Source organism: Terrapene carolina, unplaced genomic scaffold, assembly GCF_002925995.2.
Source record: "Terrapene carolina triunguis isolate 2854851 unplaced genomic scaffold, T_m_triunguis-2.0 Scaffold95, whole genome shotgun sequence".
NCBI classification, from domain to species: Eukaryota; Metazoa; Chordata; order Testudines; family Emydidae; genus Terrapene; species Terrapene triunguis.
Window position 1 is genome coordinate 4707418 of NW_020664446.1, and position 14413 is coordinate 4721830.

General features: G+C 49.5%; 1 protein-coding gene across 1 annotated transcript; it reads right to left on the reverse strand.

Moving 5' to 3' along the window:
• Nucleotides 1-7579: 7579 nt before the first annotated feature.
• On the reverse strand, nucleotides 7580-14413 carry CALHM1 (calcium homeostasis modulator 1). Its single transcript, XM_024213640.1, has 2 exons — nucleotides 13415-14413; nucleotides 7580-9035 (listed from the first exon to the last, which is right to left on the reverse strand). Exons 1-2 carry the CDS (start codon nucleotides 13961-13963, stop codon nucleotides 8568-8570), a joined length of 1017 nt encoding a protein of 338 aa, XP_024069408.1. The 5' UTR covers nucleotides 13964-14413; the 3' UTR covers nucleotides 7580-8567.

Sequence of the window (14413 nt, forward strand, 5' to 3'; positions counted from 1 at the left end):
CAAACTCAGGTTACACTCACACCTTGTTTTCAGGCTTTCTTTGTGTCTATGAGGGTTAGAAACACAATTCTTTTAAGATGAAAACTGAGATTCTGATCTCATCAGGAGCTGGGGCCTTTGGCATGAGCCTGTGGTACCTGGGCCTTGATCCAGCCCCGGTGCCCTCAGCTCCCTTATAATGGTAGCTGCATTTTGTTGAACTCCCTACAGTTTGTCGGTATCATTCTGGTGATGCGGTGGCCAGCAATTAATTCACTCTTCCAGATGTAGCCCCTGCTGCATTACACGATGGCTCTGCATGTGCCACCCCAAATTTCACTGGACTCTTGCTGCTACTACATCCCATTGCAAACTCATGCCTAATTTGCTATCCCCTATCACCCCCCTCGTCTGGCCATCACTGCTTCCCAGGCTTGTCCCTCCCCCTGCGTGTCTGGGGCATCCGATTCTTTTCCCCAGATGCACTCTTCCAAGTTGAATCTCATGTTGTTATTTGTTAATAATGCTTATGTTATAATTATATTAACAATGCAGCCAATCGTTGCAGGGTGTTGTGCATTGCCCCGTTAAGAGGGATCGTGCCCTGGGCTTCTTCAATCAACAGGAAGTGCACAGAAATAGCTGAAGCAGTTTGTTGAGTTGAGCAGATCCTTGTCGGGTGACTCATTTGTGAAGCCTGAGGCTTGTCTCAACTTCAGAGGCCTTGGGAGGAACAAGCTATCCTCTGGAGGATGCGGTTGCAGCCGGTTAGGTTGTGTGTGCATGAGCCTTAGGAGAATGATTAGGGAACTGTGACCAAGGAACCTGGTAACTGGGGATCCGTCTGCCTTTGTCTTCACTGGGCATCACTGAGGCCTCACCCTTTCATGACAACTGGCTCTTTAGCTTGTGGGAGGGTTGCTGCAATAGGGGGTGTCTGAGGTCTGGGGTGAGAGGAGGTTGGGGCCTCCCCCCAAAAGCAATTAAAAATGATCCCTTGATCCAAGAATTTGAAATGCTCCACCTGGTGACCCAAATGCTGCTCTCTATGCTTTCTGGGCTGTAGGGCCAGACTTCCCCCTGCTGTGTCTTTGATCTCTTTGCCTGCTGTACAGGTGCTGGACAGCCCCTTGTTACAAAGGGGATTCGGTGTCAGGCTCTGATCCCGAAGTGTAAATGGAAAAGGGAAAGAGTTTCTCTCTGCAAATGGAAGCCTGCTCTTTGGTCTCTTAATGGATCTGCCCAGGAGTTTGCATGGTAATAACAGCTCTGAGACTAGTGAGAAGGCTCCTTTTTGGTGGATCATAACTGTGCCGAACTGAAAAAAATAAAACTGGAAACAGTGTTTATCTTTTAATCTCCTTTGTGTTGTCAGTCAAGCTGTGTTCCTATTAACTCCTGGACAGGTGCCTTGATTAAAGAGCTGAGTGTGAAGCTTAACGAGAAATCTGTGACGTGACGTGTTCCTTTCTCCCCAGAGTCAGCCTGACTAATCATGAACTTGGATACAACTTCGTTAATAGTCTTTCTGGCTTGAGCTTCGAATTTCACTGGTACTGACTTCAGGGGGCAGGAAGGGACAGCAAACCAGGAATTAAGCTTTACATTAACTGCAATCACCTTGGCTCCTGCTGGGCCAAAACTGGGTTGTTTAAAAAGAGCAAGTGCGGGAGAGAGGGAGAAAGAGAAACAAACTATTGATAATTTGATATGTGGTTTAAGGGACATGACTGAGGTGAAAATATTCCCCGAATACTTTCCTTTCATACATTACTAAGAAAACCACAATTATCAGAGTGTGAATTTTGGCAATCAAGGCTGGGCTTTTCAAAGCCATTTAGAGGATTTGGATGCCTAATTTCAATCAATTTGTTTGGGAATTTGGGTAGCCAGATTGCAGTGCGTAGGAATTGGGTTGTATCCCTTTAAATAATTTGGGAACCATCTAGTTGGCTTCTATTGCAGAACCCCTGATACGCTGCCAGAGCAGCATTGCATATATGTATCTAGGCCTTGTATGTTTGTATCTAGTTAGTAGACATGGTTATTTGGAATCCAGCTGTGTCATGTGGCTTCCTCCTATTCTTAATGTGTTGTATAAAGACACAACACAAAGCCCTTAGGCAGCTTCAAAAACTGTAGCCCCGAGGTGCTGTTTGTCATAGGTTTTGCTGTCTACATTTTACTCTGCTGCTTGTGTGTGCAGTTCCAGCTCTGTAGGGGTTTACTTCCATGTATCTGTCTTCATGACGTTAAACAAAAATAACCCCCAACTCTTATTCACGGCGGAGTTTGTAAATCTCTCTTTTAAAAAAACAAAAACAAAAAACCACAGCCTGAAATTTGAGCCTAAATGATTGACTTGACAGTGGCTCCTTCTAGAATGAACACCCAGTTTGAGTGAAGTTTTTAAGACGGAGAGGAATCTAGGTGAAATCTCAAGGTAAATCAGATTGTAAAAAAAATAAAATAATAATGAATGGCCAACAAGGGTTTCCTGGCTGTCACTATGTTCTATGCCATGGCCACTCGGAGCATCACAGCTACAGCAGAGGTTTTCCTGCTGAAAAAACAGATCCAGATCACTAGACTTAAAGGAGAATCTCCACAAGCTCTTAGCAATATAGGGCTTATGACACACAATTGAGCAATCTTTTTGTTCCCGTCAGTAGAGGGCAGTGGTGCACATTAGTGAGTGCACTGCACTATCTAGAGGTGCTTTGGTCAGGGTTATTTTAAAGCCTCCTGTGGCCCATGAAGTCAGTCTGAATAGTAACTAAAGAGATTAGTAGGGAAGACTAGATACTTTCCCCTGGCTTTTCCAGAGCAGCTTGTATGTCCATCAGGTTGTTTACAACAGCACCTAGTGCATGAGAGATTCTTTCAGCCTGCCCCACAAAATCCTTCAGCTGATTCTCGCTCTTCTTAGCCCTGAAATAGCATATGATAAAATGGAAGGAAGTCTTGCCCGTGTCCTATAGCATGAGCCTTAGCAAGGGACAAAAACTACTCCCTGCTTGCTATTTCTGGCTACCCAAACAAGGGTTTCCGCTGGCATATGGTGCCCTCTAGTGTCTATGAAACTGGTTCTCCAGCAGTTTCGTGCACTTGCTTCTTGGAAACTAAGGCTATGCCTGCGGGAGGTCCACCAGTCCCGCGCCTTTGGTGTACCCGCCGCCGAAGCCGCGGGACTGGCGGTCCTCCCACAGGCATGCCACCAAATCCACCGACCGTCAGGCCGCACCCACCTCCCCTGCGGCTTGCGGCTCCCGGCACGCGCTTGGAGCACTGGTGCCTGGAGCCGCCCCTGGTCAGCGGGGACCCCGCCATGCTTCATGCCGCTATGCTGGCAGTCTCAAATACACACATGCCCCTTGGGCTGTATGTCAGCGCTCAAAGCCTGAGGAATTGGTACTGGACTTTGCCTGCTTCACCACCAATCAGGTGATGGTGCAGCAGCTCCTTCAGTGGCGGTGGAACCAGGACCCAGAAGAGGAAGACACCAAGCAACTGATAGAGCAGTGGTTTTCAACCTGCGGTCTGTGGACTCCTGGGACTCCACAGACTGTCTGGGGCTACGTCTTCACTACCCGCCGATCCGGCGGGTAGCAATCGGTTTATCGGGGATCGACTTACCGCGTCTCGTGAGGACGCGGTAAAATCGATCCCTGATGGCTCTACCGTCGACTCCGGAACTCCACCTCGACAAGAGGCGGTAGCGGAGTCGGCGGCAGCGCGGCAGCGGTCGACTTTCCTGCGTCCTCACCGCCAGGTAAGCCGACTTAAAATACGCAACTTCAGCTACGGTATTCACGTAGCTGAAGTTGCGTATCTTAGGTCGGAAGTTCGCTGTAGTGTAGACCTAGCCTAAGATTCCCAAAGGGGTCCACACTTCCACTGGAGATTTTTTATGCGTCTGCAAATGAAAAAAGGTGGAGAACCACCGTGCTAGAGGACTGGTTCCTGGAGCAGCTTCATAGCAGCAGTGCCACTTCTGGGCCTGGGAAACCAGCCTCGACTGGAGGGAACGAATTGTTCTGTGGACCTGGGATGACCAGCCGTGGCGAGAGAATTGCAGGAGGGGGGGAAGGTGGCCTTTTTGGAGCTATGTGCTGAGCTAGCCCCACAGCGGCAGCGTACCAACATGCGGCGCCCTAGACCTGTGGACAAGCAGGTCACCATTGTCCATTCAGAATCCCCCCAGTCCGTAGCCAACCAATTTGGAGCTTGACTGTTGGGGCTATTGTCGTGCAGGTGTGTGATGCCAGGTACGGTTGCACCAGGTTATAAAGCTTGCTAGTGCTCAGGAGGTTTTTGATGGCTTCGCATGCACGGGGTTCCCGAGCTGTATTGGGACAACTGATGGGACTTATGGCTATTATTTGTCCCCGCCCCCCCCCCCCAACCCCCAGCAGGGCTCAGAACTCATAAACAGAAGCGGGGTATTTCTCCCTGGTGCTCCAAGCATGTGCTACCATCGTGGTGGGTTTACAGGCTGGTCTGGAAGGATTCCCGATGCTAGAATCTTTCAAAACTGAGCTCTCTTTGCCTTAATGGAGGAAGGACTGTTTGCCCCCAGGATCACACACACACACAAAAAAAATCCCAAAGATTATGCAGCTGCATGTTGTGTTTTGCCCCAATATTTGTGAGTAAGGGAGCCAGCCTTAGCGATGGGTGGGAAGCCGAGGGGCAGAGACTCGCTCAGCGGTCCAATGCAACATGCAAACAGGTGGGGCGATCTTGTCAGGGATTGCTCTGATTTTGAGTCTCAGACCCGTTTTTTGTGCAGTTCCGCGTTGTTTATGGGCAGTGGAAGTGCAATGTCGCGGCGATGCCTGGTGTGGTTGTAAAACCCGATGAATTTAGTGCAAGCTTAATTATTTTCTGTTGCAGATGTTGGCTCCTTATGAATGAAATTTTAAAGGCTTTTATAAAATAAACAGAAACGAACCTTCACTTGAAAATGGAACAACGGCTTTTAATTCTGAAACTATGTATTACAAACCAATCTAACTATAAAGAAGCCTTTCATTAAACCAGCAGTGAAACAAAACAGCAAAGTACAATAGGGCAGGGCAGGGCACGATACAAGGACCCAGTATACGTCTTGGCTCTGCCTCTTCTGGTTCGTGGGACTTGGGCTCAAAGTTACTAGGGGCGATAGAGGGCTCAAAAGAGCAGGGGTTCCAGGTGCCCTGAGCTCAGGTCTGGGAGGGAAATGGCTCAGGGGGCAGTGCTGCAGAGATACAGAGGGGAGGAGTTGTTGTTCCAGGTACCCTGTGTTATTCAGGGGCTGCAGAACGTGTGGTTGGTTGATAGAGCCTGCTGCCCCGATAGTGACGTGTGCTGCTGCAACAGGGCATCTTGGCATCTCCCTGTCTTTTTTTTCATACTGGCCTTGGCCATGGCAAGGCTTTCCCTGGCAACTGTCACGCCATCCTTCACTACTGCACCAATCTCCCTCAGAAAGCTCCTTGTCGGATTCCCCTTCAGTCTTTAGACACAACCTCCACCTCCCTGTGTGTTTCAGTTTTCTGGGGACGCTGAGGTCTGCAAACATTTCATCGCAGGTTTCCGTTTTCTCCCCCTCAGCTTTGCCAACCACTTGGCTGTTGAGAAGGGCCCTGTTCTGGAGGGGCTGGCCAGTGCAGGTGCTGCAGTTGTTGGGGAGCATTAAAAATAAAGAAAAGACCAGCAGTTATTGTTCGTGTTCTAAGGAGGCTGCGACAGCATTTTCTTGCATGCATGTCTGGCTTCACCTCTCTGAGATCCTTCCCACGCTTGGGGAACCTCGGGGATGGTAAGCGGTGTGTGCTTTGGGATTTTGGTCTGGGCAGTGTATGCCGTTCGGCTTTGCTGTAGTGCCGTGGAGTTATAGGTGCTGGAACAATTTGTATAGTGGGGGTGCTGAAAGCTATTGAACCAAACTGTAAACCCTGAATATGATGAAAACCACTTCAAACCAGGGGGTGCTCCTGCACCCCCAGTATCCCTAGTTCCAGCACCTATGCATGGAGGCGGGGAGGGAGGGGGATTGGGGAATTATGTTTCTAGTCGGGGGGTGGGAATTGTGTTTCCTGCTCAAGGCAGTTTTGCTGTTGCCTTGGAGGTGCTTATATAATGTTACACTGAGACAGGTGACGAGGAGGCAGAGAATGGCCTTATTCAAAACCACCAAGAGCAGACCAGCGAGAGATGCTGTGAAGTTATTCACCAAGATGATCCCCCCCGCCCCCGAAGTGTTGCAGGAGTAGAAGGGAGTTGTGAGCTATACAGGCGCCGGGGGAAGGAATGATCAGGTTGCTGTTTCTCATAATCTCCCAACAAAAATGGAGCAATTTCTCAGCCTTATCATTTGCTTTCTCTCCCCCGCAGAGATGTCAAAAGTGACAGCGCTCTGCAGTGGTTGCCTGAACATTCGCCATTACCGGTCGGTAAGAATGCGTGTCACAGGGTGTTTACGGGGGAGCTGGGCCCTTTTTAGCTTTACGGGCGCACAGTGTTTGTGTCGACCTCATGTAACGTGTAACCTCACTAACCAAGCTTCCTTTTTTGTAGCCACCGGCTCACTAAACTTCTGCATTTCTCACAAAAGACTGTTCTCCTTCTTCCAGTCTGGGGTGGGAGAGAGGCTGTGCCACGCTGGTGGCTGCCATTTTGAGGTGCGCCACAGGGTTGGCGGGGGAGGGTGTTTGCCAGGCTGAGGTAAGGGAAAAGGAAAATGGGTACGTGGGCACATGCCTGCCGTGGCGTTGGTCTGAAAACAGTTGGCAGTCAGGGCTTTAGCATGAGATGGAGGCCGACTGCCCTGCTGGAGTAGCTGCCATTTTGGAAAGGTATATGGGAGTGGGGGGAATGGACATCCTAGGCAGATGGAGGGAAAGGAGGGAGGCAGGGACCTCGGCCTCAGAGAGGCTTCTAGCTCACATCTGCCTACAATGGCTGTGGCCATGGGGCACCTGGAACAGAAGCTAGCAATACAATGTAGCATAATAATAAATTAGAACATAACTATTCTAAAAAGACTTACATGCCCAGGTTCCCTGCGTAGGATCAGTCCCAGTCTGGGTTGCTGCCTAGGAATCGGGGTTGGTTGCTGCAGGGCGGGAATCAGGCTCGCCTTCTACCTGGGCGATATCAGGGTCCTGAGTCCTGAAGAGATCCTGGATTTTCAGGGAGATCTCTTCCCCGGGCTCCTCCTCCTATGAGTCTCGCTGGTCATGCTCGGGGGGAGGGAGGGAAGATGGGGAAGAAAGTGGCCAGGGTCATGTGGTTATGTAAAATCTTATCCAGCTCTTCAAAAACTGGACAGGTTACGTGTCCCTCATTGGATATTTTGTCCCTGTTGTTCCTCATTTTAATGTAGGTGTTCTTGAGCTGTTTGCTCTTTCTTTGGCACTGTTTGGCGTCCCAGTCATGGCCCCTCACAGACATCTGCCTAGCAATGTTCACAAGAAGATCTTTGTCCTGGTCGCTGACCACAACATGTCTCACCTCCCCAGAGAGTGATGAGATCCAGGGTCTTGACACGACTGTCTTGACAAAGCCCTGGCTGGGATGATTTAGTTGGGAATTGGTCCTGATTTGAGCAGGGGGTTGGACTAGATGACCTCCTGAGGTCCCTTCCAACCCTGATATTCTATGATTCTATGACTCCAAGTGGCTGCTGGAGGTGTGCTGTTGGGTTTCTGCAGTGTTATTGCAGCTATTGTGATAAACTGGAATCCAGGAGCAAATGGACAAAATCTGGCTGTGCACCAGGTCGTACACAGGAGGAGCTGTCCGGTCAACTCAACCCCCGAGCTGGGGAGGCTATGCAGGTAAGCTGACAAGTCAATAATGCTTGCTAGCAAAGCAGCGTGGGATAGCAGTTGGAGGAATGCCAAAGTAGTGCACGGCGGCATTGCGTGTACTTGAACAATAGACTGGACTAACTGGCTTCGCTGCAAAGTTAGTTCACTTTGAAAGAGGACTACAGTGTCCTGTGATAAATGTGTAGTCGGTGCACTACAATGAATTGCATTGTGCGCATGCAAGCGTTTTCAAACCACATTAACTCCATCTAGCCCAGTTTAAACTCCCCGTATAGACAAGCGCTCAGTAGTTGCCCTTTGTATGAAGAAATCATTGTCACGGTGGATTTAGACTTTAAATTGAAATTACTGGCTGCAGAACTAAATGCTGGGGCCAGGCATTCTCTATTGCTCAGCTCAGAGGCAACCCCCCCTATGAACTGCAGGCTGGAGTATACAAGGCATGCCAGAGGCGAAATTGCACTGCCATTGGTCCTTCCTGCAAACCTGATTGTCATGCCAGCCTGTTTGAAGGTGGCATCTGGTGCTCATTTTCCCTTCTCCCTACTCAGCTCAACAGCCCACCCCATGCAGCTCCTGCTCCTCCAAATGGTCTTTTTGTTTCTGCTCAGCTACGTGGAGTAGGGACGGGTAGGTGGGGAAGAGGTGCTCTGAACTGGCCTCTCTGGAGTGACCATAATGGTCCCAATGTTACTGGGGTACCCCTTGGAAAGGGAGCCCTAGGTGGCCATCTCTAAGGCCACACCTGATCTCTGTTCCTGTAGCCCATCCTCACACTTTACTATAGTAGGTGATAATCTCCCTCTTGGGCAGACTGATGTGATTGCGATGCTGATTTTCCTCCACCCAGCTGTTCCCGTTCTGTAACACCTCCTGATGGAGGCACAGAGTCGGCTTGCATTTGTGCCAGCTCTTCAGGAGCTTGTTCATAGTCCCCTGGTCTGTGATGCCCAGTAGCTTCTCTTTCTCTTCCCCCACTTCCGAGGGAGCCGCCTCAGGGGAGTGGGTGTGCCCCAGGCCCATGTCCTGGTTCATGGCCTCAAAGAACTGCTGGATGCAGACCTTGGCGAAGGTCTTGGCGTGCTCTGTGCAGGTCTCGTCGAACAGCTTGCGCTCAATGTCTATGTAGTGGGACCAATACTTGCTCTTCAGGAAGGCAGCTTGAGTGAAGCAGGGCCGGAGGGCCCTGACAAGGAAAGCCAGCATGGTCATCAGCAGCACGAAGGACCAGCCCAGAGCCTGCAGGGGTGAAAGGTGGGAAACCAAACTAGTCACAACAAGAAAGACCAAGGGTGGGGCTGGGCTCAACCAAAACCGTGTCCTTGATCCCAAGTCCTTGACCTCACAGGGTTGTTCAGATGCCACCAGTTCAGGCCCCTCTCTTATGAAGACTCTGGTTTGTTTTAAACATACCGCAAAGTCCGTATCCAACAGGAATTGCTTTATTTGCTGACAGGGAAAACCGGACCGTGAGTGGGACAGTGTTTAAGGTAAGTGAGGGGCTGATATGGCCAGCATGGTCTTAATGATGGGAGGAAATGTTGTTTGAAAGGTTCACCAGATCCTGAGCTCTGCCAACTCTCTCTAGATAATGGCTCTACCCTTTCCCCCAGTTGTCTTCAATAACTAAATCTGTAACGTTCCGGGACTGGAAGTATCTGGAGGGGAAAAGGGTACCCCTTAGGACTGAGTGTGTGTGTCTGTCTGCCTCTGTTTAGGGTGCCTGTGATAGGAAGGGAAAGGTAACAGGTGAGTTGGAATGAGAGCTGCCCCTCCCTGCTGTGCTGCGGATCCGTTTCTGCCCTAGAGCCTCTGCTAGAGATGTCAACGAAAATGTATCGGCTAGCAGCACAGATGTGAAACTGCTACGCTGCTGAGGGGTCTCGCTGGGACTGAGGGAGGCCAGGGAGCTCTCACTTCCTTCTCATGCTATGAAGGGTTAAATGCTGCAGTTCTTAGGCCTGGGATGGAGAAAACCTTTGTAGGTAACTTCAGGCCCCTCGCCCGCTCTAACTCCAAAGCACCAAACATTTCTAAGCAAAAGTCTCACATAGTTCAAGTCCTACGGTCTTTTTTCTCTTGTGTTCGAATGCTGGTATTTTCCAGACTCTACAGATCAATACATGTGTTGGCGGAGGGATGGTCTTGTCATTTAGATGCTAGACCAGGCTTGGTTGCTTTGTTCCTTGGGCAAGGGTCAATTCATGGCTCTGCCCCAGAGTCCCCTTGTGCAAGATACTTAATCTCTCTGTGCCTCAGTTTGCCTCCTGATAATGTGGATGATGCCTCATGCAGGATGCTGCTGTTTGGCTCAGTCAATCCACGCTTGGATGCTGTGGTGATGGAGGACCTGTACCAGAGAGATGGGATTAAAAGGCCATAGTCTTTAAAGATTAAGCCCTTCCTACACTTCCACCAGAGTTTTTTGTATTTAATGTCCTGGGTTTGTGCTGCCCTGTTCTAACATGACAGACTCTACTAGGGAGGCACTGGGATCTGGATCTTTGACATGACAGACTAACAGTTTCAAAGGGAGCGTGCAGCCTCCATGTTTAGGTCTGCAATTCATATAGCATGGGAAGAGTGTTAGACTGCAGGTCAGGTGACGATCACTGCCTTGGCTACTGATTCTACCCCCAAGGAAAAGCAAGCTGGAGTTGCTGAGGGCATTATATTGGTCTCTGAATGGCTACAAAACCAGTCTGAATGCAAGGATAGATTGACACCATGCCCACCTTCTAATGGAGTCCTTTAAGTACCAGGAAATACCCTTTTATGAAATGTACTACCACTCAGCATTTATACTGACACTATAGACAGGAACCGAACCAGAGCAGAGCATTATATTACATTATATTACAGCAGTATGGAAGCATGTGTACCACTGCCTCCTACTAGTGAAATCAGAAAGACATGTGTGTGTCATAGGCTCTATACTGCTAGCAGCTAATGGAGATTCTCCTTCTGCACTAGTAGTAGGAGCCTGTTCTTTTGATAGCAGGAGTTCTACCCCCAGCGTGTGGCATAGCAATATAGTAACAACTGTTAAGTTGGAGGTTGACATGAATTTATTACAGCATTACCTGAAAATGGATCATCTGCCAGGGGCTGGTCTCCTAGCAGAGGAATAATAAAGGCTCTAAGGCAGGGTTTCTCAAACTTGGGTCTGCGGACCCTACTCCAGGAGGGCTGCCAGCCCTGCTGAGCAACTCCTCCCCCTCCCTCCCAGCGCCTCCTGCATGCCGTGGAACAGCTGTTCAGCAGCGTGTAGGAGGCGCTGGGAGGGAGGGGGAGGACAGGGGATGGGGTGCGTTTGGGGGAAGGGGCGGAAAGAAGCAGGGAAGAAGAGGGGCAAGGGTGGGGCCTTGGGGAAACGGGTGGAGTGGGGGCGGGGCCTGGAGCTGAGCAGGGGGCTTGGGAGTCCGTGGAAATTTTTAAATCTAAATGGGGATCCTCGGGTTGCTAAAGTCTGAGAATCGCTGCTCTAAAGAGTTAAGACATAAAATCAAGTGGAGCAGCCAGAACTTAAACCCCAGTAACAAGGCAAATCATCTTGCTTAGACTGCGGGGCGGATTTTACACTTCCCAATGAAAAGCTCAAGGGTATTTGCATCCTTTCTAAACCACGAGGAACAAATAAGCTGAGAGCAGCAGCCGGGAAGTGCTTTGTTGATGCGGCTGGCTTGGCACTGGGTCACTTGGCATTTGGGGATGTTTACATTGCAAATGAGGAGACCATTTGTGCGTTGTCCCTGTACCTGGGTTTAGATTAGTTATTTCCACACATACATGCACATGCCTTTACTTCTCCAGCTGCATTGCATGACAATTACCATCAATTGGACCAGCCCAAATGGTGCATCTAGTCCAATGCCCTGTCTCTGATAATTCCCATGTGTCCTTCATACACCTGCTCATACGGTGCCATTTAATGGCGTGTCCTGAAGCATGAGGATCAATAGTCCTTATTAATTGGTTATCCAACCTGTGTAACTGCAGATGCTGCCCTTATTCAGACAACTGTCTCTTTTTGCTAAGCTGTTAGCCTCAGTAATATCCAGCCTCAATGAGCAGGAGCAGCTAGGCTCTCTTCAGTCTAATTAATAAATTCCAGTGATGGCAATAGAGAGGTCTGGCCTCTGGCCTGCATTAGGACCAGGCTTTCTTGTGCCCTGCCAACCTGCTGGACCCCAGTTGTCAGCGCCAGGAAGGGCAAACTGGACTTGCCTAACGCAGCCTTCCTGGGCTTGTGCATCGGTTCTATATTCAGGTACTGTCTCTTTTGCAATGACGCACCAGCTGGTGGGGAGTGTTTGCCAATCAGTCTGGAGGCCGGGTTCTGTTCTTGTCTCTGCCACTGATTCTGCCTTGTAGTCTTGGCCAAGTCACTTCCCCTCTATGTGCCTCAATTTCTGTATTTAAAATGGGGATAATGGTACTTGCCCATCCGAGTCTGAGCCCCACAGCAGGTAAAGTGTTCTGAGATCCTCAGGTGGAAGGTGCAATAGCTGTGCTAGGAATGATCAGTCACTTAATATCAAGGTTCCATTTATAAAGAATTGAAACAATTGATAGCTGTTTATATGCAGATTAGCGACATAAAGGAATATAGGTCGTTATAAATGGTCAGATAAGCCATGCTAATAAGCAACCTGTGACTTGTTTGACTCTAGCAATCTGATTAGCCATTTATTAAAACAGCTATTAATCATTTATTAACCCTTTATAAATGGAACCGCTATATAAAGTGTGACCAAATTATCATGATTCCAGCAGCCCAGTGGCTATCTCGAATGCTTCCATATGGGGGGACCTGAGATCAGAACCCTGCACTTGGGTCCTCACTCCCCAGGCCAGTTTGTGTGGGAGAAATGTCTCCACCAGAAATTGCTACCCTTCGAAAAAATCTTCCTTTCCCTGGTTCACAGTTCACTAAGCAACTCTTGTTCTCCTTGAAGGCCAATGTCCTGCATTTCTGCTCTCTGACAACCATGCCATGTGGTCCCAGACTCCTCTGATAAAAGAATATCTTGCAGAGGTAGGGTCCTTTGGTCAGAATAGGCAGTTGGCCAAATTCAGCTCTCATGTAGGCAGGTTTAACTCTTATTGACTTTAGGGGGAATTGCCCCAAGTATGCCAGGGGCTGAATTTAGCCCTGGATTTGTATGGATCACTTGCCTGCCGAAATGCAGCCACTTCTGGAGTGGAACATGGCTATCCATTTAATGGTGCACAGCAACATTCCCCAAGAATTTAGGACAGGCAGTGACTGTGAAAGCTGAATCCAACTGAAACGTCAGGGGGGGATTTAGGAAGGCACAATCTAACTACCCACATTGGAATTAGGCTAGGAGGAGACACTGAGGCTGACAACCCTAGTCTTCCAAAAAACCTGACCTGGGATAGTTAATGGTCATGATGAGCCAAGGCCTCAGATTTACATGCCATCCAAAAGACAGCACCCCCTGGAACCATGCTCAGACACACACTGCGGACCCCAAAGAAAGAGCACCCCCTGTTTTAGGTACCAACACTACTTCCTGCAGCAACCGTGGGTTTCTTCTTGAAAGTCTCCCATCCAGGTAGGACCAAGCCCATATAGCATAAGCCCCCCTTACCTGTGAGATGCAGCGCAGGTATCTCACCGCCACCTCCCTGGCCACAAGCTCCTGCCCGCTGTAGATCTCTTTGCAGGGGATGCGGGCCAGCATCCTCCTCATCTCCTTCTCCGACAGGCCTGTGTAGCTCCCGTTCCCCAGCTTCTCCACTGGCACCGAGGTGCTGAACGCACACATGAAGCACTTCCCGTCCAGCAGTGTCACGGAGATCCAGACAGCGGGTGCGATCATGGCCCGCTGGGCCATGGAGCAGAACATGTAGCGCAGGACAGCCGGGTCCTTCTGCCTCATGCCCGTGGGCCTCTTCCACTCCTCTGCCAGCACGGACACATTGTTGTTCATCACAAAGCCCAGGAGGAACAAGACCAAGGGGGGCACAAACAGGATGCCCATGCCATACGCCAGGTTGTAACTCGGCAGGCAGGGGCAGTTGAAATCAAAGGCGGAGTACATCTGGGCGCTGGCCAGGGCCATGATCCCACAGATGCCATTCATGAAAGATTCCTGATTGGACTGGAGGAACTGGAAGATCATTCGGAACTTATCCATCTTCACGGACAGCCTTTACCTCTCTCCTTTCCTGAACCAAGACCAAGGTCTTGTTCCTCTTTGCTTTATTCTTTCTCCTTGGGAGTCTTTACTCCCTTCCTCCAAGACCCATGGCTCATCTGCAATGATCTCTTACTTCCTTCATGTTGAATTATTCAATTACCTGGAAAAATGCCCCATGTCCCCTTCACAATATTTAAAGCAAACAAACTCACCCCTTTCTTTAGCTTATTAAAGAAACGTTGTTTGCAACAATCGCTCATTTATTTTCCCCTCTTCTAAGAGAGTATTGTCCATGAATCTCGGCTAGTTCGTGGCTTGGTAAATCTGCCTTCTCTGTTCTTCTCAATGCCCTCATTTCTCCAGTTCTTTGGTCATTGAGCCCTTTTATTTGTTGGGGGAGCTGTTGTTATATTTCTATAGTCCAGACAGCAATCTAGGTTCTCGGCA

What these genes read in the sequence shown, in the direction of transcription:
- CALHM1 (XM_024213640.1), bottom strand. Translation starts at nt 13,963, where the DNA reads ATGGATAAGTTCCGAATGATCTTCCAGTTCCTCCAGTCCAATCAGGAA. An exon ending in ACCTGCGCTGCATCTCACAG is followed by an intron (nt 9,036 to 13,414) that starts GTAAGGGGGGCT and finishes TCACCCCTGCAG; the next exon opens with GCTCTGGGCTGGTCCTTCGT.